The sequence below is a fragment of the Choloepus didactylus genome, chromosome X (assembly GCF_015220235.1).
Source record: "Choloepus didactylus isolate mChoDid1 chromosome X, mChoDid1.pri, whole genome shotgun sequence".
Taxonomy (NCBI): domain Eukaryota; kingdom Metazoa; phylum Chordata; class Mammalia; order Pilosa; family Megalonychidae; genus Choloepus; species Choloepus didactylus.
The window spans coordinates 8,209,748-8,237,257 of record NC_051334.1 but is presented as its reverse complement, the minus strand read 5'-3'; the positions used below and the strand labels follow the sequence as shown (position 1 = coordinate 8,237,257).

The 27,510-nt window shown below is 44.4% G+C and overlaps 1 protein-coding gene across 1 annotated transcript in view; it reads left to right on the top strand.

Moving 5' to 3' along the window:
* Positions 1-24,185, top strand: part of ARHGAP6 (Rho GTPase activating protein 6) — a 550,852-nt gene extending 526,667 nt beyond the window's left edge. The window contains exons 6-9 of the mRNA XM_037822077.1: positions 2,829-2,926; positions 14,931-15,193; positions 20,737-20,817; positions 22,881-24,185. Of these exons, the coding sequence (XP_037678005.1) occupies positions 2,829-2,926; positions 14,931-15,193; positions 20,737-20,817; positions 22,881-23,578 (1,140 nt within the window). The 3' untranslated portion in view covers positions 23,579-24,185. The remainder of the gene's footprint in view (positions 1-2,828; positions 2,927-14,930; positions 15,194-20,736; positions 20,818-22,880) is intronic.
* The last annotated feature ends 3,325 nt before the right edge of the window (positions 24,186-27,510 follow it).

The window sequence follows — 27,510 nt, the reverse complement described above, 5'->3', positions numbered from 1 at the left end:
GGGGAGAAGACAGGAAATACAGATTGAGGAGAGCAAGCAAGTGGAGGCCTTCAGCTTTAGGGATTGAAAGGTTTATGAACAAGGGGATATCTTGATCAGAATAGTCTAACATTAACCATGTAGAGGAGAAATGTGATGTACACGTTGGAGGAAATAGCTTGTACACAACTTAACAAACGGTTTTGTCAAATGTCCATAAAGGATGTATCTTTCTTTTAAACTAAGAACTCAACTCAAGCTAGCTTAAGGGATTTTGTGGCTCACACAGCTGAACAATCCAAGAGCAAATATAGCTTCAGGCATAGCTTTATCCAGGACTCATATGATGTCAAGAGACCCTGTGTCTCTCTCCCCGTGTCTTGGTGCCGATTCCTCAAGTGTTGGCACAATCCACAGAACCCATATGGTCACAGGATGGAAACAGGGGCCCCAGGCCCTTTATCATCTCTTTCAGAAGCCTCAGAGAAATGCCCGTGGCTTTTCATTGCCTCTAATGGAGTCACATTGCTCAGGCACCACAGTGGTCTAGGGAATGGAATGCTAGATTGACTTCATCTAGGACACATGCTTCACCCTTGAGCTAAGGGTTGGAGAACAGTTGGTTCTCCACAGGGAAAAGGAGCATAACAGTTATACAAGAAGAGGAAAGTGGAGGTTTGTTATGGCCAACAGATGACCACTACACAGGGGTAACAAGGGCTCGAACTCAAGGAATTGCAGTTGGGCTAGGAGAGAGAAAAGAGAAATAATAGGCATCACAGAGACAGAATCAAGTAGATCTCCTGGCTCTGAGTGGGAAGGGGAGAAAGGGGAGAGGACACAGAAAAGGTTGACTTCAACTCTGAGATTTTGAGCTTGGGGAACTAGGGTTTGGCAATATCATTAATGAAGATTCAGGATGAAGTAGGAGGAACAGATTTATGAGAAAAGAAAAGAATTTTCTTGTTTTCTCATCCCTGTTTTTATTAATAAAATTGTTTCCAGCTTCTCGGAACTCCATAACGGTTGAGTTCTGCAAGAGGCGGGAGACAAATTCTTCCACCGATTTATTGTCTGAAGACTTGCCCCATAGTACTCAAGACCCTTCACTCCAGTCCTCTGTGGGAGAGAATCAGATTGAAAATGTATTTTCTTCCAGTAGTTTCTATTTCCTTTGGTTGGGTTACCAGCATCTACAGAGGAGGAGCTGGCTTCAGTCTTCTCTCATACAGCATTTTCACAGAGGTGACTTGGGGGTGAGGCCATCTTCTAGCGCACTGTGGATTGGGCTTAGAGAAATATGTGATGCTCATCTATAGAACTCTAGTCAATGCCTCATGGAATCGTGAAGCAAGAAACTTTTCATCTGCAGTAGACCAGGGCCAGGAAAGAAGTGAAGGCAGGCAGTGAATGATAAAGTGACCGGTACAAAAGTAGTAGCCAAAACCTGCATATAATTGTGCTTAAGAGTCTCCCCCCAAGTGCCTCTTTGTTGCTCAGATGTGGCCCTCTCTCTCTCTAACTAAGGCACCTTGGCAGGTGATCTCACTGCCCTCCCCCCTACATGGGACCCGACTCCCAGGGGTGTAAATCTCCCTGGCAACGCAGGATATGACTCCCGGGGATGAATCTGGACCCGGCATCTTGGGATTGAGAACATCTTCTTGACCAAAAGGGGGAGGTGAAAGGAAACTAAATAAAGCTTCAGTGGCTGAGAGATTTCAAATGGAGTCGAGAGGTCACTCTGGTAGACATTCTTACGCACTATATAGATAACACTTTTTAGGTTTTAGTGTACTGGGGTAGCTAGAAGTAAATACCTGAAACTACCAAACTCCAACCCAGTAGCCTTGACTCTTGCAGATGGTTGTATAACAATGTAGATTTCAAGGGCTGACAGTGTGATTGTGAAAACCCTGTGGATCGCACTCCCTTTATCCAGTGTGTGGATGGATGAGTAGAAAAATGGGGACAAAAACTAAATGAAAAATAGGGTGGATGGGGGGGATGATTTGGTTGTTCTTTTTTTACTTTTATTTTTTATTCTGATTCTGATTCTTTCTGATGTAAGGAAAATGTTCAAAAATAGATTGTGGTGATGAATGCACAACTATATGATCGTACTGTGAACAGATGATTGTACACCATGGATGATTGTATAGTATGTGAATATATTTCAATAAAACTGAATTTAATTTTTAAAAAAGTAGTAGCCAGCACTACATGATAACTCATTTAATCACCAAAGTAACCCTTATGGTGAGTGCAATTTTTTACCCATTTTGCGGATGAGGCAACTGAGACCTAGAAAGGTTATGTACCTTGTTGAAGACCCCACAGCTAGTAACTGGTGGAGCTAAGATTCAAACACAGACAGTCTGGGTCAAGGGTCTATCTTCTCAACAGACTGACCCTATGTTCCAGACCTATCCAGGACAGTTGTAATTTATGCCTGTTGTCTTGGTGTAATTGTAAACATGAACTCTAGAAAGTTGCTCCATTTGGACAATAAATTGTAGGCACCCTACCTCTTACCCACTATGTCTTGCTCATTCAAAGTGAGGAAAATCTAGTCTGAGTAACAGAGACATCCACGTTATTAGGTTGTATCACCAGGCATGAGAGGTGTGACAGTTTGGATTGAACATGGCTATTTGGTAATCATCCACTTTGTCCTAAGGATTACATTGGTTGTATGAGTTTGTGTAGGTTTGATTTCAACCAGCAGATCACTCTGCTCTCTTATGACTTTCATGGCTCTGTTTTATGCTATTGTAAAGTTGCCAATGACCCTAGTTTTCCTCTTTCCAGAATGGTTTTACTTATGTCTCAACATTTGGCCCCTCCAGGTTCCCCCGGATCTCCAGAACGAAGTGCTGATCAGCCTGCTGGAGACTGACCCTGACGTCGTGGACTATTTACTCAGAAGAAAGGCCTCCCAATCATCGTGAGTAGTCCAGGTTTTCCAACTTCTAAACCCACGTTGGGGATTTCTATCTCCATTTCTAAAGAATTAGAAAGGTTTACATAACTGTATGCATGGCGACCTGAAGTGGAACATTGGCAACTTTCTGGCAAATCTCATTAGTCTACCTAACCAGAAAATGCTTCACTCTTTTACCAATCCACTTATAGAATTAGAAACCACTTTATGGGATTTTTCTGTTTCATTTTTGGCTTTCTCTAGCCCCTTGAGGTCTTCTGACTGTTTCCCGAGAAAAAATAGCACTAGCTCACTGGTGAGGAGCTCAAGGGAATACAAAATGCATCACTGATTCTACTGGAATCCAGATAACTGTGCTCAGGGGTCTGTAAGGCAGCCCCCTTCATGTGTCTTGAAGGTGCAGCTCTACCAGCGGGAGCAGCACGTTACCAAACCGCAAGACAGGTCTTAGCCAAAACCTTGTTACCCATAGAGTGGGCACAGTTTTGGCTCTCCCAGCATCCTTTTGATAAAAACGCACACTGGTCTCCACGTGAGCCCATGTTTGCAATGAAGAAAATGGAAGCCATGCTTCAGGCTATGGTTTGCTGCTATTTTTTGCCCCCAAAAGAGGAGCTCTGAATTTTTCCATGAGTCACATTTCACAGTTAATGCCGATGCACACCATTTGCCACATAGGCTGTGTGCGTGAGGGGTGCTGCACCTTTGGCAAAACCAGATGGGGAGATAATATCACATCATTAACTGGGAACAGTGTCACTACAACACCAGAGCTTAAATGTGTAACAGGAACATTGTTGTTATCCTCCTATGAAAGTATTATTTGCATGGCATGTTTAATCTACTGAAGTTCGACACTTCTAAGAGGCACATTTTCCCCCATGTTTTATCACCTCTGAAGTTAGGATGAATCTTACAATTGAAAGCATGTCCTATTTTAACTCATAGCATTTTTCTTTCTTATCCATATCTAAAATAATTTGCCTTATATTTGATGATGTCTTAGAAACAAGGTTTAGCTTTAACCAGTTAACCAGTTAATTCATTTCATTTAATCAATGAAATACGGTAAGTTATTCTTATATATTGATGTAAAATTTAATGAATTAATTTCCATTTAAAACTATGTCATTTTTTTTTAATGTTAGAATATTTGGAGAAAATTGGTGGAAAAATTTCCAAGACCAGTACATTAATAGCACTGCTAAATTCAGCTGCACACCATTTCCCACTCACTGCTGAGCAGGAAAGAGTTTTTAATTGGATCACCTTTTCAAATGTATTCTTTTTTTAAAGTCCAATTCTGCGCCCATCATTCTCAGGCCAAATTCTAGTTCAAGTAAGACGTTCTGTCTGGATTCGGGCCTGAGGAGCCCCAGGTGAATGAAAACGTATTCAAACTGTATAAATGGGCTGACATTTCATGGTCTTGATTTTCATATCAGACAGTTGGTACATTTTTCTGAGAATCCTAACCATCCTCGAGATGGAAGTGCCAATTTAAGCGAACAAATGGCTTTTCTTCACAGCAAGTTCATGTATCATCAGAACTTTAATGAACTCATTACTCTCTCCTGTGTGAGAAAAGAGATGTGGCAGCGTTTCCGTTTGTGACACCTTCATAAGCTTCATTTATAACGTCTCATCGGTGCTAGAAAGCACACACCTAAGACACCCCTGACTTTGTCTGGCTGAATTTCTGCTTTTCTATGGTACTAGTACAGAGATCAATGTTGTGTGTTAAAGAGTGGTCGACAATAGTGGTTTTGTGTGAGTTTCAAGTGTGCCCTTTGCATAGCAAATGACCCGATAGGAAGCGAGCCTTTGTCCCCTGCCCTGACAGGAAGGCGGAAGCGAGCACGTTAAGCCCAAGCTGCTGTGCAGTTGGCCAGGCTCCCCTGTCCCTGTCCCCTCTCCCTGTGAGAGTAAGAAGGAGAATTGTAAAATCTAGGTGAGTTGACTCTACACCAAGATCATAGGCAAGTGTCTGGCCTCAAGGAGAAGGAAGTGAGCTCACAGGAGCCTAGAACAACCTCTGTGGATGGCAGAGGCTTGTGTTAATAGAGAACAGAGAACATCTGGGGAAGACCTACTTAGAAAGTAGGACAAGAAAAAGGGAGGGCATTTTTTTCCGCCAGGTGCAGGCCAAAGAGTGGCCCGGAAAGCCAGTCATGAAGTCATGAAGTAAAAATATGTAAACTAATAACTACTTGTAATGGTCTTTGGAAGCTTGAGCATCTGTCCCCTAGAGCTGTAGGTCTTCTCAGGCCTTAAACATCTGCGTCCCAAACACTATGTTACATATGGACCACCAGGGAATCCTGTTGAAATGCTGCTTCTGAGTCAGTAGGGCCGGGGCCTGGAAATCTGCATTTCCAACATGCTTCCAGGTGACACTAGTGCTGCCAGTCTGTGATCCACACTCTGAGTGGTGAGGGTTCAAAATATCAAGGCATAATCTTGCCCTCAAGAGCCTGCAGACTTGTTGGAGGAAGCCTCCAAGGGTAAAAATGGTAGGGGGCATGTTAGGAAGTAGGCCTCAGGGTGCAAAGCAGTCTGTGGCTGAACCAATGTTCTCGGACTTGCCTGCGCACACACTGGAATCACCTGGGGAGCTTGAAGAAATGGGTATTCCTGGGTGCCACACCCAGAGATTCTGACCCATCCGGTCCAGGGTGCAACCTGGACGTGGGGATTTTTTACCAGCTCCCCATGTGATCCGAAGAGCAGCCAGGGCTGAAATCCAGCACCTTAGAACCACTGCAATGGATGCTACCTGTTCACTATTCCCCAGAGACGGGAGGAAATAGTTGACACTGCAGAGGAGTTCTTTGTGTTGGGAAGGAAGGGAAGCACTGCTGCGGATCATCAGTCCACTTGGAGTTTGCAGCAGAAGAGATGGGACCTGCAGTCCCGGGGATGGCTTCCAAGAATAAGAAGGATTTTCTGTGAGTTTTGAGGCCTGGGAAGGATATCAACCCCTGGGGTGACAGGGGAGCGTGAACCAGGGCCGGGACGTAACAGTGACTGTGTCGGCTGGCCGAGGACATACTCAAGAAGCTGGCCAGCACAGAGGACAGCTTAGGGGTGGCGCTTATGTCAAGAAGCAGTGATGATAGGTAAGAGTGGGGATAGATTACAGTACCCCAACTACCAGAGGTGCTAGCCACCTTGGCTTGTCAATTTCCATCAATAAGAGAGTTTCCCCCTGTGATATGCTTGTATGGTGTAACACAATGTTTACAAGCTTCGGATCCAGAGTCAGACCACCTGAGTTTGAATTCCAGTTCCACTGCTATTAGCTGCGTGGTCTTGGGTCAATTTGTTCATCTTGCTGCCTCAATTTCCTCACCTTAAACTAGAGATTAAAAAGCAGTGCCAATTTTATAGCATTTTGTCCTCTTGGGACAGCATCTGGTGAAGAATAAATGCTTAATGGATGCCAACAATGACTACCAGGTTACTTCAAATTTCACCATTTTGTTCATTTACAACTACTGACTAAAGACTTGGGCATCACTCAGTTCTACCTTGGTTTCCACAAGATAGCAATATGGTGCTAGAGATGGCAATATGGTGCTAGAGAGAACCAAGCCACTTGAAGCGGTGGCATCGTGTCTGAAAGCAGAGCCTGCCTGTGTGCGCTCGCTCTGATCGGCGTCAGGGAGATGGCGTTGGTTCTGGAACAGAGCAGTGAGGGGGCAAAAGCATGAGGGGGAGCGCGACCCACTCGCTCTAGGCCAGGTAGGTTGAGGGACAGACTGGAGGCCACTGCACGTTGGCAGGTAATGAGGAAAAGGCATAGCAGGAACCGACAGGTCTCTTGTTTTGAAGTCTTTATTTAGTAAAAACTCAGCTAAAAAAGATTGAGTGTGAGGTTTCGAAAGGCAAGAATTGAAAAGATGCACAGGAAGACGACAGAGTGGGCTTCTGAAATGACCACCATTGTGCACACTCTCCCTTATTATTCGCTCCCGGCCCTTGGATTTCTTTCCTGAAATTTCTATCCTCTACCACCAGTTCACATACCTAAGTGAAGCTTTGGATTCCTGCGACGCCAAGTGAAAATTGCGCAAGGTTTTCTTTGGAGGCGAAAGAAGCAAATTTTCAAAAGAGTGTAAAACCAAGAGCAAGAAAATATTTAATATTATTTCTGTTTTGAAACATCAAACATTTAGTGATATTTGGGAACTTAATGTTTAGTTTTGGTTTGGGTTTTTCCCTTTTTTATGCAACATCAGAATTGGGGAAATGAAAGGAGGATTCATTATTTTTTTCTGGGGCTTATCTACTTGCATTTTTGCCTTTAACCAAAATGAGACGCCAAAGGAAGATTAGAAGAGATTTTTGTTACTAAGGATAAACGACTTCCAGGTTTTTTTAATTGCTTATCTGGTACATTTATTTATTAGAATTACATCTCTTTTCTTCAAAGGTACTTAAAATATATTTCCCCCTCCCCTCGTTGATGTACGAATGCAAGGAAACAGGGGATGAGAATTGAAGGTTAATCAAAGAGGATTTTGATTGCAGAAGTTTGCAACACGGCAAAGGTCCCCTTGCAAGGCGGCCATTAGGGTGAGGAGATTGAGGCCTTCTCTTCCGGCACAAAATTTAAGGGGGTGCCACCAAACTCAGTCATCAAAGTAAACAATATTGCCATGCACCATCCGAATAAATCAAAATTTTAAAAACAGACTAGCACCCAGCGGACCCATAATGGAGCCTGAAGCAAAAATTAAAATCTGTGCCCTTGGCTTAAATGGAAGCAAACCCAACAATTATATTTTCAAAATCTTCTTTGCTTATTTCATTTTCAACTAAGAGAATTGCCATGGTTGACAGTTTTTCCTTGACCAAGTGACAATCTTAAATAATTGTTAATTAACTTGAACTGAACTATAATTATTTTAAAAATTGTGTTTGGGCATATATAATATTTAAACTCAAAATCATGTTCTGAGTTCTATACATCCACTTTTCAATTCCTCTAGATATTTTTCTACAGTGTTAGTGTTCTGGGAAAAAAATTAATGATTAAAAAAATACATAAAAGCATGTATATAAGGGCATGCATTTTTTTTTTTTTTTTGCCTCCAGCTCCTTGGATCAGTGGGATTCTGCATAATGGATGCTTTGCAGAAGTGAACATTGATAAGAGGAAAATCCTCCGTCAATCCATAGCTAGGTAGAGCTCCCATCATTTGTGACAAAGTAACTAGCCCCAGGAACCAGTCTTATCATTTAAATGTAGATTTAACAAAAAGTTTAAGGAAGATTTGTGCTTCTTCTGCCACACCTCTCAGGTTCCGCAGGAATATAATGTTAATTAGACAAGGGTAAGTGCTGCATCTTCTCTGTTACACTCTGGAAACACGATCAAAACAACAACAAAAAAAAAAAAAAAAGAAAGAAAGAAAACAAATTCACCTGCATTTGGGGAGAAGGCTCACATGGATGAACCAAATCCATCAGTATATATTTTTAGATTTCATTGCGAGTAATTCTTTTGGTGACCTACACAAAGTTTTTACCAGAATTGCTTTAAAAAAGTAGCAAAAATGGTGGCCAGCCAATCAGGATCATGGATGAAGACCCATTCCTGTCCTGGAGAAGAACACTTCAGAACAGGAAAGGTACTGTTTTATTTAGCTGGATGTTCATCCTGTCACACAATAAGTGTAATGTCTTCATTCTGGGAGAGTGTTAGGCTTTCTTGTAATATAAAGATGTCACATTTAAATTATCAAATAGATCATCGTGGAGGTCATTTAATCTTTCAAAGATCATCGTTATAAATATCTTCTGCCACAAGAGTGTTAGGAGATGGAGTATTTTTTTTTTTTTTTTTTTTTTGCTGGTAAATTTGTAACCTGGAAAGGTTTTCAGGAAATTTTCAGAGATAAGAAATCTGACTTTATCAGATGAGTATAACAGCAAGGAACCTATGGACTTGCAGTAGCTAGTGGTCTCAACCATCATTCCCTTCCATTCCCTGGAATTTATGAAGCACTGACCATGCACACACACACACACACACACACACACATTCCATTCAAGAAAGCCTTCCAGACAGACAGTTTTAGAGAAAAATTTATTGTGAAAAATTCCAAAGAGTATGAATGAACTACCTATGGAAAGTCCATTCAAAACAAAAGGATAATTTACCACATCACCCCTTTTTTCCACCACCCTTACTGGGATTCACAGCTTCTTTCTAAAGTTGCAAAGTATTAATTTGAAGATATTTCATCAGGCCCACTGTAAATAAAATGAAGTCATCAGGGTTTTAGCATTACCTGTCATAAATGCCTCCATACACCAGGGCTATTAGGAGTGTATCAATAAGGGATAAAACTGAGGGGAGAAATGTCACCAAAACCCTAGGCAAGTTCTGTTGTTGAGGGGTTCAGCTTCACCGCCTGGTGGGGAATTTAGATCCTCCGTCGGCTCCTCTTTGGTGTGGAGTGCAGCTGTCCCTGGGACTCTAGGTGACAGCTGTTTTGCAGAACTGACAATTAACATGAGAGTCCTCCATCAATCCAGAGCTCCTGTGGCGGTGGATTCCTTGCTCAGTACAATTAAAAGTGTCCAAGAAGGTTATGTGCTTTGAGTTCCAACACACTGCGGTTTGCCATTGAACGACTGAGCCAAGGATGAAGACAACGCGTGTCTGCAGTCTCCTCCTGTGATTCTCACTGGGGTAGCTCAGTGAGAGGCTGGGCTGGCAGCATCCGGTGATTGAACCGGAGTTTTCCATTTATCCACAGAACAAGTTCTGTGCTCCCGGCCGCGGGGCAGGCCTGCCCGCAGTGCCCTGCCAGCGTGTTTACACCCTGACCCGGAGGCACCACGCTAAGGGTGAGAACGTGATTCGGTCTCCATGCCATCCCATGCTTGTCTGGTAGCTGAGACACCCATGGTGCTGTGGATGGTCCTGGGGTTTTGGGGTCTCCTGGGGAAACCCACCGTCATGGAGGCAAACCCATGTCAACTGGCAGCCCATCCACCCAGTGCTCCCAACCCCAATCCAGTAAACCCTGAGACCTACAAAGAGAGGTCACCACCTGCTTTTAGACTTTTCCTCATCCAGGGAACAACAGGTTAGAGTAAGTATCTTATATAAATAAATACATGGATATGTTAATATTGTCTGTGAGGCCCTGAACTCAAAACTGTCTTCCTGGAGTTGGATCATCTTAAAGGGAAATCGTGGAGAAGACATTGGTGGCTGCTTGTCTCACGTTTCAGAGATAACCGAAAGAGCCCCGTTTTCCTAGATGTGGCTCCGAGTGTCCCGTGGAAAATCACTAATAACCTTCCTCCCGGGCTCATTTTCCCACCGGTGTTCAGGAGTGAGAGAGTGCTGCTCACCTGGAGCCCACTTGGGGAGATGCCGAAGCTGACTGGCGGTGGTGGGTTTTAGCCTCCTCAGGCCCCAGTCTTGGCTCACCACCACTCTGCCAGTTGTAGCCCAGAAGGAAGTGTTTCCTTTTTTTCTCATTTTTGTCTCCAGGTTTCAGGCTCAGGGAGTTCATATTTTCACCACACGCCGCCTGCCTTTATTCCCGCCCTGCCCCCTCACAGAATTTCTGGATCACGAGGACGTGTTCTCTGATTTGCAACTTTTTATGTGAAAACTCTTACAGAGCTTTACAAATTTTATGACTTATTTCTGCATTTGACAAACTGCCTTTAACAGAGAAAATAATTTCCATAGCATTAGGAATGTCCTGGCAACTTGGGATAGAATAGATTCCGAAGTGGAAAATGGGTGGACACGTGAAGCATAGACACAAGATGAAGGTGTCGTTAGTGTCTGGGCACCCAGCCCCCCAGGGCGCAAGTGTGCTCTGCAAAGCCCTCCTAGGTCTGCTCGCAGGGCTCAGGGAATTTCTTCAGACTCCACTCAGCCATCTTCATTCTCTTCTCTGCTCTGTCTTCACTTCCCATTGTATCATGTAAGTGGACTTACATGTGTGCATGTGTGTGTAGATATAGTTGTATGTGTTTATGTATGAATGTGTGTATGTGTATGTGTAGTTGCATGTGTGTATTATATATGTGTTTATGTGTGGATATGTGTAGGTGTTTGTGTGTATTGTATATGTGTGTGTGTTGGTCCTGGGTTTAATAGTAAAGCAAAAGGACACTACATCTCTTTTAAATCTCTGGCTGCCTGTGTTGCATAGAGAGAGTCCTGAGCAGTGAATAAAACAGTTCTGTTTTGGTTTTTACCCGGTGGGCTTTCATGTGGGAAAACAATTCTTGGACCTGGGTCCTTAGGCAAATTCAGCCCCCACCTTACTGACCTCTGCTGAGAAAGCCAAATAGTAACATGGGAAAATACTGGAAAATTTCCAAGGGCCACTAAATCTCTCAAACATCGCCTTTTTACTACTGGTTTTTAATAATTTTAAATACTTTTATTCATGAAATAACCTTTGGAAGGGTTCCCACCTCTGCTGTCTCTGCCATGAGATGTTTTGTCGTCGTCTCCTCATTTCCTTTGGTTGTTTCTAGACTGAGATCAGGAGCACGGAGCTTTGTTAACAGCAGCCCTGAGCACCACGAGTCACCTAGTGATCTCTGCGTAAGTGTCACCTTTCATGGTTCCAACAGGCCAAGGGCTTGTTTCACACAAGTGTACCTCACAAAGCTGGCTGCACCCCCTTCCGAGGCCGAGGCACACTGGCTGGCTGAGAAAGGCAGGGGTCGGCTCTCGCTGATGACCCTCTGCCTTGTGTCCTTGCCTGTGGCTCCCACCACCCCGAGTTTCGGGGCCCTTGTCCACTGAGAGACACCGTGTCCACGGCTTACCACCAGGCTACGGCTTTAACCACCTTCCTCAGTTCCTCCCCCGTTTGGAGCCCCTAGCTATGGTCGTTTGGGTGGCTTGACATAGGAGAATGAACCAGAAGCAGGGAAGGGTGGGGTGGCCTCCCCTGGCCCCTCTCACCTTAATGTGTTCTGATCCACAACTAAAATACACTCAGTTATTAGGATCCCACTCCCTGTGGGGAGAGAGCCGGGAGACTGCTGGGATGGCACGCCTGCCCTCCTTCTCCCAGTGCTGGCCTCAGCCCCCAAGGTTGTGCGCCTCCTAGAGACCACCACGTTCCCACCCACTGCCAGTGCTGGAGCTTCAGCCACTACCTGGGGTTTCCCTCCTGACTGGGCCCTGATCACCTCCAAGGATTGAGGGAGGGAGGGAGCCCTTGGTTTCTCAGTGGTTCTCAAACTTCCCTGGGTTTCAGAATCACCTAGAGGGCTTGTTCCATGAGTTTTCTGGCCCCGCCCGCAGAGTTTCCCTTTTGATAGGCAGAGCACACCTCATGGCCGCGACCTCTACAGGCCTATCTGCTGCCGCCATCTTGAAATTCTTAGATATATATATATTTTAACATGGGGCCCTGCATATTCATTTCCCTCTTGGTCCCACAAATTATGTAGCCAATCCTGTGAGCAAGTCTAGGATGAGGCCCAAGAATTTGCATTTCTAACAAGTTCCCGGGTGATGTGGAGGCTTGAAGAACAGAGGAGAGGGGCGCTGACCCTGCACCAGCCCGTCTCTCATTTCCACTTGACCTGATCCAATCATGAATATGACAATGGAGGGAAAAATAGCCTGGCGTCTTCAGTTATTTTTGTTATCGTTATTTTTGTCCTTTGCTTTAGGCATTTTGTTTTCACCAAACTAAATGCTCTCAAGAAGCACACTGCCTTTTCAACACCCCCCCCCAACATTTAATATAAGTGGGATTCCCCCTTCCATACCGTCCATCAGTTCAAAAACAGTTTTTAAAATCAGCTTGCAAAAATATGTAAAGTAGAATATCATAAAAAGTAATTTCAGAGACTGGAGCAATGAGAAAAATGGACAGAGCCATAGGATGAAGTTGGGGTGTGTAACACACAAAGATGGACTACTGCAAGCTGCAATGCACCAACTCAAGTGCAGCCCCGATAACTCTGAGCCTTTTAGCAGTCATGGCAAAGAGAGATCCGTTATTTGTAACATGATTGATAGTTCCATGGGTTAATAACCTTCTTGCTTGGTAGAAACCCAAATGTCCCCAGTACTGAGACTTAAGAAAATTTCTTCTGTGGGGGGTTGATCTTTTTTCAACATTTTGTTGAAAGTATTCTTTTCCATATGTTTTGTCAGATAGATGAACAAGACATGGGACAAAATCACTGGGGTCTCTGTGAGCTAAAATATGACCTTCTAAGAACTGTCCTCTCAATCTTATGGGACAAAAACATTTGTATCCCCAAAGCTTGTTTTGTTTTGGCTAATGAATTAACTCTTTTTAAAACATCCTGAAAAATAAGGCTTTATGCACCCACTATTGGTGATTTTAAAACTGATGGCTCATTCTTGATGAGAGAGACATCAAGTGTTTTAAGTAATGACTGGAAACGTTTCAACAAAGCAGGGAAAGCAAACGAGATTACCCAGCAAAATGATTTCTAGCTCTGGCCAGAAAATGGAACCCTGACTCGATTCAACATATCTGATTTTTCTCATTTTCATAGCAAAATGTCCTCAACCAGAGTCCGTGATGATACACACGTGCCTGTCTGTTTTGTTTTGTGTTCCCTCAGCTAGAACTAGTGAGGCTCTTCCCCTTTAATTAGATATGGTGGTTGACACTTTTTTCCCCACTTTCCAGCACAAGTTGTAAGTTCCTTTCTTGTTTTCCTTCAAAGCCTAAAAGTCTGGAAAATAATCCTCCACGGTTGTCCTCTGGCTCTTTCCCATAAGATTATCTGACATCAGTTCAACGATGAGGCAAGGAAAAGGCTTTATTTATTCCATGTGGGTAGAAAATGTCCTCAGCAAAAAGTGCTCGAGCCTCCGGATGCCCCAGTGCCAGGCGAGGCAGATCGCAGATGCTCAGATGTGTTCCCCTGGATGCTAGTTCCTGCTGGAACCCCAAGATGACGCCAGACCCCTTCCCGTGCGCTTCGTCCATGTTGCATGCACAAAGCCATCTGGTTAGGAAAGGACTGCTCAGGCGTATGTTTACCTTCTTTAGGAACACAAAGGATTTGTTTTGAAAAAAAATTAAACTGAAAGAAATAAAAGGCTAGTAAAGAGAAATGAAGTTATGGTGGGGGGAGGAGGACAGAAGCAGGTTCTGGAACTTTTAATCAACCTGTGATCATTTTCCTTTAAGATGTCAGGGCCACTGTTTTGAGGAAGGTAGAAAATAAAGATGTTTCAAGGTAAGAACACACACCCTCTTTCCATGTTCCTGAAGTTCTTGTTTTCCTGTCCTGCTTACCTTTTCACTGTTATTTTTGTTGCTGTGACAACTCGCACGTGGACAAAACTTAATAGATATTCGAATTAGTATGTCAATTTGTAAATGCACTAGCAGCTGGTAGAATCAGTTTAGATGCATTTAAATACAATGGACTGTAGTGATGGTCATATATTTATCTTTCAGCCACCATTGGATACAATGAAAGAATTATTCCCATCAGTAGCATCACCATCACACAGAGGATGGATTTTCTTACCCTAAGTATCAGGGGCAGGGAGTGGGGAGGGGGAGAGTTGTGCAAAAAGCCAGAATGAACGTCAAGTTTCAATTGTAGTTTTATCTGAATGGTTTTTAATTCAGTTTATAGAGAAAGGTAAAAGATTTATTTTCTGTTTTTATTGGGCAGCATCAGACTTTAATTTTGAAATGGAAACAGGCATTAATCCATGAGCTATTTCAGCGACGCACTTTGGATCATTCAGGGTCATCTGCTGTCATGCTCCCCTCCCCGCCCCCCATGCCCTGGCTGCTGTGACAGCTGTTGAGTTCTGCTGCCCTCTGCTGGCCGTTACATGGAAGCGTCCCTTTATTTTCGTAGACATCGTGGACCATTGCCCCGAAGGTCTTTTTGTTTCAGCATTGTCCTGCTGTTGTTTGTGTAAGGGTTGTATTGTTTGGCCCTGGTCGCTAATTGTTGACGCACTCACGCGTCTCTAATTGTCTCCTCATGCCAGAAACCCTGACATACTGCGGTCGGAAGTTTCCTTTTCCATGGGCGGGCGACACTCGTCTACAGACTCCAAGGCCTCCAGCGGAGACATCTCCCCTTATGACAACAACTCCCCTGTGCTGTCCGAGCGTTCCCTGCTGGCTATGCAAGAGGACACGGCCCCGGGGGGCTCGGAGAAGCTTTACAAAGTGCCAGAGCAGTACATGCTGGTGGGCCACTTGCAGGCGAAGTCAAGGGAAAGTTCTCCTGGACCAAGGCTTGGAAAAGGTACCTGGGCCCTGGCTGGCGCTGGTCGAATCAAGAGCCTCTCCTTCCGCGAGTGGGAGGGCAGGGGGTGCTTGGGACCATCCCTTCCTGCCCTTGGAAGTTGTTCTGTAATTCAGTGAGCATTTGCTGAGAGAGAGGGAGGGGTGGCAAATTGGAGGCCCCCACTGTCCACACCCCTAGTCTCAGACATCCAGAAAGCAAACTCAGTGCGTGCCTTGAGGAACCACTCGTATTCCCAGTTGACTCTTTCCTTCCAGCACCCAAGGCACGTCACGTATCCTGCTCAGTGGGTTTGGGTTGTATACTTGCTCATGCCACCCACTTATCAATGTTACTTTTCCATAAAGAACAAGGTGAAAAGACTGTATACGGCAACAGCATTTTCTGAAGAGGTCTCCATGGGAGATGAACACTGTTAGGCAAAATTATGGTTCCATGGTCAAATACATTTGGGGGATGCTGGGCAAACAAAGCCAACTGGTTTCTCTACTGCATAATTTCTCAAACTCTTTAACGGGCTAATGATTTCCATAAAGGGACTGGGGGGCGTGGTTTGCAGCTTTTCCCAAACTGATTTGACCATGGAATCTATGGTTTGGTTTTGTCCCCCAAAGGGTATTAATCCCTCAGAGCCATGCTATAAGGAATAACTCGAAAGCCCAGTACAAACTCTCACTGTTTCACCTAAAATTTATCATTTAGTATAAAAAGGCTTTTTATTATTGTTTTATTGTGGCACCTTTATTCTTATTTCCCAAATATGCATGTCAAAAAACAATGGGACATTTTAAAATGAGAAATTAACCCATGTTCCCACCATGCTTACAATTTATTTTTTAAATTCTTACAGGTATTTTGTCTGGTTCTTGTCCATATGCCTATGTAACTTTATATTTGATTTCATCATAGAGAAGGTTTTGAACTAAGTTTATTTTACTTAAAACCATATCTTTAGCATTTTCCATTTTGCTAATGTTTTTCATCCCATTTCCCATTAAGTCGATGTGTCAGATTTTTTAACCATTCCCTTTCTGATGTATATAAATGAGTTCTAATTTTTGCTCTTTTAAATTAGAGACAAATTCCCTGTATGTCATATTCCCTACCAAACAAGGGCACTCTGGAGGAAATTTTGCTATTATGAAATGACATGGCACATTCTGGTTTCTAAATGCAAATTCTGAGATATTATTAGACAAGTTCATGCCTTGAAAGTGCCCCTCCTTCCTTCCTGTGTCTTTGCCTCACAGTTGTTTCGCCGCTGGGCTGAAGCACCCATTTCTCTTTGCGTCCCTTCAACATCTGTGGCAAACTCTAACCTGGTGCTTCTCAGCCGGGGGCGATTGTGCCCCAGGGGACATCTGGCAATGTCTGCAGACACTTTGGTTGTCTTAAATTGGTGGCAGTCGCGGGCATTGCTACTGGCATCAAGTGTGTGGAGGCCAGGGAGGCTGCTAAACCCCCTCCGATGTGCGGGCCAGCCCCTACCACCCAGAATCCTGCGGCCCCAAATGTCAGCAGTGACGAGGTTGACAGGCCCTGACTAACCTTTCATTTTCTCCCTGAAAATAACTAACCCTGAGGGAACGGGAAGCAAATGACGTTAGTGTCCAGCGATGAGGGTACTAGAGTTGGAGTGAGAAACCCAGATCTCCATCCCTGCTTTCCATTTTCCACGTCCTCCTATGAAAACTAAGCCCCATCCCAGTATTGATCCCAGATCCCAGAGGGTTGAGTTAACTGGTAATGAGCACTGGGTGACCCCTGCGGTGTAGCCTTGGGTGTCTTTCTCACCTGCTCCCACTTTCCAGCCTCAGCTGTAAAGTGGAGATGATCAGAATGGGCCTGAGGCTTGGGCGTCTCCTTGGGATCCAGCGAGGTAATCCAGTGGCCTCCTGAACGCAGGGAAGCACCCGGAAGACATTTGCAACCTGGAGTAGTAATCGTTGCATCACCGGGTTGCTGCGAGGATCCAAGGCGATTGTGGAAGCGCTTCATACAGGGCTTTACTCTGGAAATGTCTGTGCGCATCCTGGGGATTTGTGAAACTGCTTGGGTGACTTGTGGAAGCCAGTAGCGGGGTGCTCCTGGGGGCAGCACATGCATGTCCACTGAGCTCCCACCCTCTCGATGTTCATGGGGCTGGAGCCTAGAACCTTTTGTCACCTGTCACCATCGTATTCATTTCCTATTGCTGCTGTAACAACTCACCACAAACTTGGTAGCTTAAAACAACACACATTTTTTCTCTCACAGTTCTAGAGCTCAGAAGTCCAGGATAGGATTTCAGGGATGGGTGCTGTGCCGGTTTGAATGTATTGTGTCCCCCAAATGCCATTATCTTTGTGGTCTTGTGGGACAGACGTTTTGGTGCTGGTTAGATTTGCTTGGAATGTGCCCCACCCAGCTGTGGGTGGTGACTTCGGTGGGATACTCCTATGGAGGTGTGACCCCACCCATTCAGGGTGGGCCTTGATCAGTGGAGCCATATAAATGTGCTGGCTCAAAGAGACTGAACAGAGTGCAGCTGTGAGTGACGTTTTGAAGAAGAGCAAGCTTGCTAGAGAGGAACGTCCTGGGAGAAAGCCATTTTGAAACCAGAACTTTGGAGCAGACGCCAGCCACGTGCCTTCCCAGCTAACAGAGGTTTTCCGGACGCCATTGGCCATCCTCCGGTGAAGGTACCCGATTGCTGATGTGTTACCTTGGACGTTTTGTGGCCTTAAGACTGTAACTGTGTAGTGAAATAAACCCCCGTTTTATAAAAGCCTATCCATCTCTGGTGTTTTGCATTCTGCAGCATGAGCAAACTAAAACAGATTTTGGTACCGGAGAAGTGGGGTGCTTTTGCTGCTGAGTTTGCAAATACCAAACATGTTGGAACGGCTTTTTAAATGGATAATGGGGAGTTTCTGGAAGAATTGTGAGGAGCTTGATAGAAAAGGCCAAAACTGCTTTAAAGAGACTGTTTGTGGAAATATGGACTCTAAAGATACTTCTGATGAGGACTTGAGCAGAAATGATGAATATGTTGTTGTAAACTGGAAGAAAGGTGATCCTTGTTTTAAAGTGGCAGAGAATTTGGCAAAATTGAGTCCTGGTGTCAGATGGAAGGAAGAATTTAAAAGTGACAACCTGGAGTACTTAGCTGAGGAGATCTCCAGACTACATGTGGAGGACGTAACCTGGCTTCTCCTCGCAGCTTATAGTAAAATGCGAGCAGAAAGAGATAAACTTAGAACTGAACTCTTGGGTTCAAAGAGACCAGAAGCTGAAAATTACAAGCTTCCAGGGGGTGGAATCCCAGAAGCTACAGCCCAACGTGAGGATGTAACTGAACATGGAACCCAGCCGCCATTTCAGTACAAGCCAAGATTGGAGATGGAATTATCCAGAAAGGATTTGTGGAAACTCCTATTGTCTGATGGCTTTGACCCCTGTGTGCTTCATGCAAAGCCAACAGAATTTTTGCGAGAACTTTATAGACAGAGCCGCTGCCAGTCTGGACTGGAGGAGACAGACAAGGAACAAATTGCAGGAAAAATTTCTTCAAACACAGAGCCATGGAGGTTGAGGTCTGGAGTCAAGAGGCCTTGGACTGGGAGAGCGGAGCAGCCTACACGCATGGAAAGGGTGAGTTTGCCCCGGAGGTCGAGGGTGGGCATTCCACCTCGATGCTCTGGAAGAGTTTTGCCACCCGAGGTCCCAAAGAGGGTGGAGCACATTCCCAGGGAATTGGGGAGAGCTTGGCTGCCACCACACTGTTCTGAAGGGGTTGAGCGTGTGCCCCGGAGATGGAAGGGAATCCGGGAGCAGCCCCGATGTTTGAGGAGGGTGGGGCCGAGAAGGTGGTCTCCCCAATGTGTGGGTATGTTGGAGCACTCACCTAAGCGTTTGGAGAGGAAAGGGCTGCTGAAAAGGTCCTTGGGAAGGGTTAGACTCCCGCTCTCTCAAGCCCCAAGGATGCAACGTTGTTCTGTTAATGACTGTCTGACTTTGAAATCTAATGGAGTTTGTCCTGCGGGTTTTGGGAACTGTTTTGGTCCTGTTATGCTTTCTCCTTATGGCAATGGAAATGTTTATCCTATGAATGTCCCTCCTTTGTATATTGGAAGCATATAACTTGTTCTAAGTCCACAGATCCAAAGCTAAAGGAGAATTGTGCCTTAGGACTGACCACGCCTATATTTGATTTTGATGGGATTTTGTACTTAACTTTTGTTACTGAAATGGTTTAAGTTTTTGTGATATTGTGATGAAATGAATGTATTTTGTATTTGGAAAGATAATGTCATTTTGGGGTCCAGGGGGTGGAATGTGCCGGTTTGAATGTATTGTGTCCCCCAAATGCCATTATCTTTGTGGTCTTGTGGGACAGACGTTTTGGTGCTGGTTAGATTTGCTTGGAATGTGCCCCACCCAGCTGTGGGTGGTGACTTCGGTGGGATACTCCTATGGAGGTGTGACCCCACCCATTCAGGGTGGGCCTTGATCAGTGGAGCCATATAAATGTGCTGGCTCAAAGAGACTGAACAGAGTGCAGCTGTGAGTGACGTTTTGAAGAAGAGCAAGCTTGCTAGAGAGGAACGTCCTGGGAGAAAGCCATTTTGAAACCAGAACTTTGGAGCAGACGCCAGCCACGTGCCTTCCCAGCTAACAGAGGTTTTCCGGACGCCATTGGCCATCCTCCGGTGAAGGTACCCGATTGCTGATGTGTTACCTTGGACGTTTTGTGGCCTTAAGACTGTAACTGTGTAGTGAAATAAACCCCCGTTTTATAAAAGCCTATCCATCTCTGGTGTTTTGCATTCTGCAGCATGAGCAAACTAAAACAGGTGCCCTTCTGGAGGCTTGAGAGGACGGTCCTTTCCTTGCCTTTTCCAGCTTCTAGAGGCTGCCCCATTCCCTGGCTCATGGCCCCTTCTTCCATCTTCAAAGCCAGCAACATGGCATCTTCTGTCCTCTCTGACCTCCCTCCTCCCACTTCTACAGACCCTTGTGATCAGGCCACTCACAATAAGCTCCCTGTCTCAAGATCCTTAACATAATTGTATCTGCAAAGCTCCCTATGAATATAAAGTAACCTATTACAAGTTCTGGGAATTAGGGCCTGGACATCTTGGGGGGGGGCATTATTGTGCCCCCCTCCCCCACAACCATGACATAGAAAGAGCTTTTTGGTAAGGCCTGCATGGAATAAACCTCCTGAACCGGATTCTGTTTTCTAACGCAATCTCGAATACAGTACTTTGCACAGAGGAGATGGTCTACAAACATTTATTGACTTCTTTACACAGTTTTATTTACATACCATATAGTCCATCCAAAGAGGACAATCAGCAGCTCTCAGTATAAACACAGAGCTGTGCTTCCATCACCACAATTTGGGAACATTTTCATGTTTCCAAAAAGAAAAAACCCCATGTCCCTCTCACACCCCCATTAATGACACTTAGCTTCGGTATGGTACCCTTGTTGCAAATGATGGAGTTTTGTCCTTCAATTTTGATTTTGTGTTACCTTTTGAAAACACTTTTTCCTAGATATGTCAGAGGAGCCTTTCAATATCTGGGGAACTTGGCATTCAACATTAAAAAGTGGATCCAAGGACCCAGGAACGACAGGTGAAGTATTATTTCTTAAAGAGTGTTCATTTCCATTTATTTTTCATTTGTTTGCTTTAATTTTCCCCTTATTATCAGCATAACACATGCTTGTCAGACAATATTTGGAAAATCCTTAAATTAGGGGGAAAAAAGAATAAACATGCCCTTAGGGTTCCCACTGAGATCTGTCAATTTTGGCTATATTTCATTCAATTTCCCTTGCAAAAGTTTTTAAACAAAGTCATAATCAATCTGTCTACACAACTGTCTATTATTTCTTTAACTTTCCTTTTCCAGTTATTCTTCATTGTTATTTTAATGGGTATGTCCTAGTGCAGGACGTGCATATTCATTGTCTGCAGCCCAGGGCTTGGGAAGTTGTGAAGTTGTTTCTGTTGTAATAAACTGCTGGCACAGTCTCTTTTAGGTAAAGGCTTCCTGTTGGTGGTTTTTGGTTTTTGTATTTCAAATTATTTGCCACTGGTTGTTTGTTTGTTTGTTTGCTTGTTTGTTTACCTCCTTCTTTCCCTTTGGATATCTGGACATTTTTAATTTTATTTCTTACATAATTAAGTCTGTCCCTGTCTCTTTTTGTGAATTCTTTCACAAAATTCATCTTTAGGTAAGCATTAGATATCCAGTCATCTGCATTTTTTCTTTTATATTATTTCACTGTTTTTTAACCTTTAACTCTTTAATACGTCCGGAATATATGTTACTGTATAGTATGAAGTATTTGTTTTACTGTTCCAAAAAATAACATATCACCCCTTTCTCATTGTTTTGTAATACCTCCCATGTTACATTTTACAAATTTTTTTCCATGTTACATTTGAAAGCACAATGTCTATTTTGATTTAATGGCTTCTAACCCAGCTGCCTTTAGACTGATGCATTACATAACTCTATCTCATTGTATGCTATGAAGTGCTTTACTGCTTTTTCCCCCAAGGAGAAACCATTCCAAGGTGCTCTGGTCCATTTTCCTTTTTCTGTTTCAACTCTGACCTGTCTCTGTGTAAATGCCCCTACAAAAAAAAGGGGGGGGGGGGTTGGGGGGAGCTTGTGCTCTTTCCCTGCCTACTTTTGAAGAGGTGAGGGAAGACAGATCCATTCTGGGGACACATGTCCCAAGAACTCCTCATTTGCCTTTTGAAACGCACTGTTTTGTCCCTCCCTTCAATTTCCTGAAAAAAAAAAAATTGCATCCGTCAGGGAAGGGTAACTGCTGTAAGAAACAACCCCTAAATGCCTGTGGCTTAACCTGCTCCAGGTTGATTTCCTCTCTTACATCCTGGGCCGGTGGAGTTGTGCAGGGTGGGGAGGGGTGGGAGTGGGGAGGGGAGGGTGCAATCTGTTCCACATAGTCGTTCAGGGGCCCAGGGCCACCCAGCCGTTGGCACCACCATCCTCCGAGGCCTCGGTGCCTTGCACGGTTTGTCCATATTGGGCTGGTTGTTGACAGAAGGGAGAGAGCGAGGAGGACTGTGAATGCTTTTTTTTTTTTATTAGACCAGATCTAGAAATGGCTCACATCACAGAGCGATCCGTATCTGTTGGCCAGACCTCATTGGCGGGGCCCCCCTAACTGCAAAGGAGGATGGGCAACGTTGTCTAGGAAGGAAAGAGAAATGGTTGGGTGAACAACAAGCCAGTCTTTCCCACCATGGTGATGACAGAACAAGTCCAGCGTCTGCTCTAGTGATTATCTTCTCACATGGAATGGGGTATTTTAGATTCAATTCATTTACTCTGACAGTATCACCTCTGGATTGCAAATTGCACTGAATGAGACGGGAATGGTTCCTTCACCTTCTGGGTTCAAAAAAGTTTTCATGGCCACCTATCCAAGGGGACTTCCCTGAAACATATCTTAGTGACAAGGATTACTTTATCTAGTTTGACAGCATAGTCATCATTTCTTTTACCAGAAAGTTTTTTTTTTTCCTTTAGGCAGCCGCAACTAAGAGTGTCCGGGGCTTTCTCAATTTTAGAGGTTTCAGTGGGAAGGAAACAACAGGAAATCCCAGTGGGAATTCTACTGGTTAATCCCATTTCTTGCCCCTCTCTCTGGCTTCTAGGCTCCTATGGAGACATTTTTGAAAGCAGCTCCCTACGACCTGGGCTGAGTTCCCTTTCTCAAGGGAACCTGTCCCCGAATTGGCCTCCGTGGCAGGGTAGTTCCACCGAGTGGGAAGGTGGCACACAGGCCGCTCGGAGGACTCGGGCCACGGCCAGCAGCGTGGAGGGCAGGGCCCACCCGCCCGTGTCCCGCGTCTGCAGCACGCCCCACATCCAGGGCAGCAGCCGGGGAGCTGAGCAGGCCACGTCCAGGTCGGAGCAGTCTTTGGCCCTGAGCAGTGCTGAAGACTGCCCCGAGTGGGAGCTGGACAGTGCCTGGCTGCAGAGGCACGCCACTCCTCTGCACCAGAGACCTCAAGAGACTGGGAGAAACGACCCGAGGCCCCCTCCGCCTTATCCTGGCCCAGGCAAGCAAGCTTCAGTGTCGTCCCAGCAGCCCCCGGAGTCCCCGCCGTGGAGGCTTCAGAGGCCCGTGGAAGGCTCTGGAAGAGCTTTGGAAGAGGGAGGCCACATCTCCAAGCGAGAGCACCAAGCCACACCAAAAAAACTGAGCAGCGCCTACTCCATTTCAGCCAGTGGTCAGAACAGTGAGAACTTGGGGGGACCCAACTGGCTCGACTGGCAGAAGGAGCGGTGGCAAATCTGGGAGCTCTTATCGACAGACAACCCCGACGGCCTCCCCGAAACGCTGGTATGAGCCCACGCCCAAGCCTGGGCCCTTGCCGTCCCACACATCCAGCCTCCTTCCAAGAGGAAAGCAAAAGTTGGTGTTGGACAATTGGACACTTGCTTATTTTTCTTCTTTTACACTTTTGAAAAGCAACACAAAAGAAACTCAGTTCACTTCAAGACGTAGAGCACTCTGACCCTCTCCATTTATAAGCCAGTTCTGTTGCGTAGCCAGCCTTAGGGAAAAACGAACACCGAAACGGGTGAAAACATCCCGTGTAAAAACTACCCACGTTGGCTCTGTGTAAGATACAACTCCGGCTTTGGTATAGTCTAATTGTATTTATGTGTCTTTGGTTTTGATTACTGTATATTCTGTAACAGATTATGTATAATAATCATATCTATTCACAGAGAGAAAACAGAAGAACGATGGTTTTAATCACTTCACCTATATTAAGCAATGAGTTATACTAAGCAATGAAATTCTACTGAATGTAATCGAATGTGCACAAGCAGGTTTCTGTGCTTTTACCGTAGCCCTTCCTTCAATGCCTAAGAAAAACACTAAAAATTCCAAAAAAAAAAAACAAAATATGAGAAGCCATATTTTTATATAGTAGTGAGATACGAAAGATGTAGTTGCTGAATACTTTTTCTTAAAGAATGTTTGAAGGAAAATATCCCCTTTGATACATTATGAAATATATTTTTAGAATCTGTTTAGAAAGGATTCAGTTAATCAAACAAGAGAAAGGCCATACCCGACAGTCAAGAAAGAATAATTGAGAAGTTGTCCTTCCCATTCTAGGTCAAATTCAATTTTATATAGACCGTATATAATATATATTTTAACATATAATTTTTATGTATTTTTCAAAGCTACAAACTGGAATCCAGCTATAAAGTGTTTAAGAATCTGAGTATTCAACTTACAGAAGAACATGGTTTTCCCCTTTACCCTGTAATCAGTATTAACCAAATTACATGCAATGCTTTATAAATTGTCATATTTAGGGAAAAAAACCTACAGCCTTATATTTACATTGTGCCAAAGGCTGACCAAATGTTTTCTTCAGTTATTTTTTGTTGTATTGTAAAAATGTTCCTTCAGTAAAAAGGTTGAAAGTTTTTCGGCTGCAAAACCATTTTTCGACCAGCAGGTGGCGATTTGCTTCAGTATTTTATGAGATTTGTCTCAATGCTTAAGGGAAAGTGTACTATAAAGAATTTTTTATAAAACATGCTACTCTTAATTTTCATGTTGGCGATGACATTTTCAGCGGTGTTTCTTAAAGTTCTGTCTTGTGCCATAATGAATAAAAAGTTAAGCAAAAGCTTTGTTCCCTGGCATTAAATCTCATGAATGAAGTAGCACCCCACTCTGGGCAGATCATTCACTACCCACAAGTCCAGGTGCAATAAATAACAGTGACACTACACATATACAGCCAAAGAGCTTGCAAAAAATGTTATCAAGGTCATCAACCCAAAGACTCTAAAGCATTGAGAAACTCATAATAATCATTTGTTGCAAGTAAAGGCTGATTTCCTCAAATGTCCATGAGGCAGTGGTTTGCTATAGAACCAGAACTCAGGTTTCCCACCTGCGTGACAGACAGGTGTTATCCAACATGGGGGGGGATGGCTAGGAAACGTCCAGGCTCTGCCACCAGGTCCGGTACTTCTGCCACTGGGTCAGACCCCGGAGGATCTGCCAGCGGGCCCCGGGTTCTTCCTGGCTGCCCCCACTCTGTCGAAAGCTGTAAACAAGATCCCTCCTTCCAGGGCTGGTCTGCCTGATTTAGAGGACCCCTCCCCACCACATTCTTGCCATTAGAGTTCTTTTTAAGAAATAACTCCAGATCACATGGCCCTGAGGTTGATGTCTGTGTCACAAAAGGTAATTAGAGGCACATCCATCCATTATCAAGTCTAAAATGGCCAGTTCCGAAAACTGAGGGCTCACAATATTTTTAAAAATAATTGAATTGAGCTGTACAAATATACCCACACATCCACACCCACATCTATGTCATGAACAACGTGCAATCTCTCTTTTTCTTTATGGTTTAAACCCAGTGACAGTATCCTTAGCTGAGTGAGTGAAAGTTTGCCCCTTAAATGCTTTTATCATATTGAAGATAAGCTGTTTTTAAAACACACACCCGAAATGCAAAGAGCTGAGTGGAAACTGAAGTTCTTTCTAACACACTGTAAATGACATAAGACATGTCAAGAAAAAAATCAAACTCTTTCAAGTTGTACAAAACCCCTTTCACAGGCAGTTGGAATCACTCATTCCTCAGAGACCCAACAAGCAAGAGGAAAGCTCCCTGTGGCACAGATGTCTTTGCATCTCCGAATACTCAATCCTTATTTTTGTGTCTCTGGAAATGCAGCAGGAATAGCCAAATGTGAATTTTTCTTATCCATCCAAGGAGCTATTAACATACGTTTGTTGTGGGATTTTATAGAGGGAAAAAAAAAACTCCTATACTGATGGAGTTTGTGCAAATGAAGAAACTTCTAAAGAAGCCCAGCTTGCTGCTTTTCTTATGCACATTTTAATACACATCTGCCTGACAGAGAAATAGTATAAGGATTAAATGTAAGGGGATGTCATGACATATTCCAGGCCTGTGTGTATGTTGGTCTGATAAGCAAACTGCAGGAGGTGCAATAAACTGAACTGAGAAGAAAGGAAACGACCAAAGAAAAACTCAGAGTTTAAAACAAGTCAGCATCTCAACCAGACAGAATTTTAAAACAGGACAAAATCAACAGCAAATGTTCCTCAAGAGAAAAAAAAAAAATACAAACCAAAGGAAAATTCCAATAAAGGTTGGAGTTCTTCGGCCCTGCTGGATGGAGTTACAGTGATATTGAACTGCAGACAGTAGTCTTTGGGGTGGAGACCCCTGACCTGGCGTGAACCTTAATTCACCAAGGGGCCCCAGCACCAGCTTCCAATGGAAAGCCCCCAGGAGGTTTGCTAAAAGGTCAGAAGATTCTCCAAATTCAAGTCAACCAATATCTGTTCAGCCTAGGGTAACTAGCTCATTCCAGTTTACCAGGGACAACCCCAGATTTAGCATGGAGAGCCCCACATCCCAGGAAATCCCCCAGTCCTGGGCAAACCAGAACAGTGGGTCATGTCCTCACTGTGCCCAAGCCAGGATTCTACCTGCCCGAGTTAGGGACAGGTGGGATGGGGATGCAGAGCCTGCTACCTTGGCGCCTCTGAAGTAGGGTCGCCAGATAAGATGCAGGACACTGAGTTCAATGTAAAGGTCAGAGTTTTAAACAACAGATCATTTTTGGTGTAAGTATGCCCCATATGCTATCTGGGATATACTTACACTAAAAACACTTCATCGGCCCAGATAGTGCATGGGACATACTTATACTGAAAAATGGATTGTTGTTTATCTGACCTTCAAATTGAACCAAGTGTCCTGAATTTCTATTTGCTAAATCTGGGCAACCCTAATCTCCAGCTTTGGAATCTCGCCTGAACTCTAATGGCCTGCTGGACATCCTCACCGAATGTCCCATGGGTGCCTCAACATCTGGAAGGACCAATTGTGCACCTCAACTTCTACCTTGATCCACTTTCTCACTGGCCACCAATCGCCTCCCTGTCCAGGATTGTGGCCCCATTTCAGACCCACAGCCCCCCTCCCCTGGGTTCCCTGTCCTGTTGACTCTCTTAGGTACATGTCTCCTGTTTGCCCAAGCTCCCCTTGTCTTAGTTCTCACCCTTTCTCACTTTCCTCGGATTACTGCAGCAGCCTTCCATCTCCACCCTCCCACCTCTCCTCCATCTGCTACACAACTTGCCACAGGCACAGCCCTGCTTAAAAACATGCCCTCCTCCCCTTCTCACCTACAGGACAAGGTCCCCTCTCCTTCACAATGACATTGAAACACTCCACAGTCCGGTCTCAATCTGCCTTC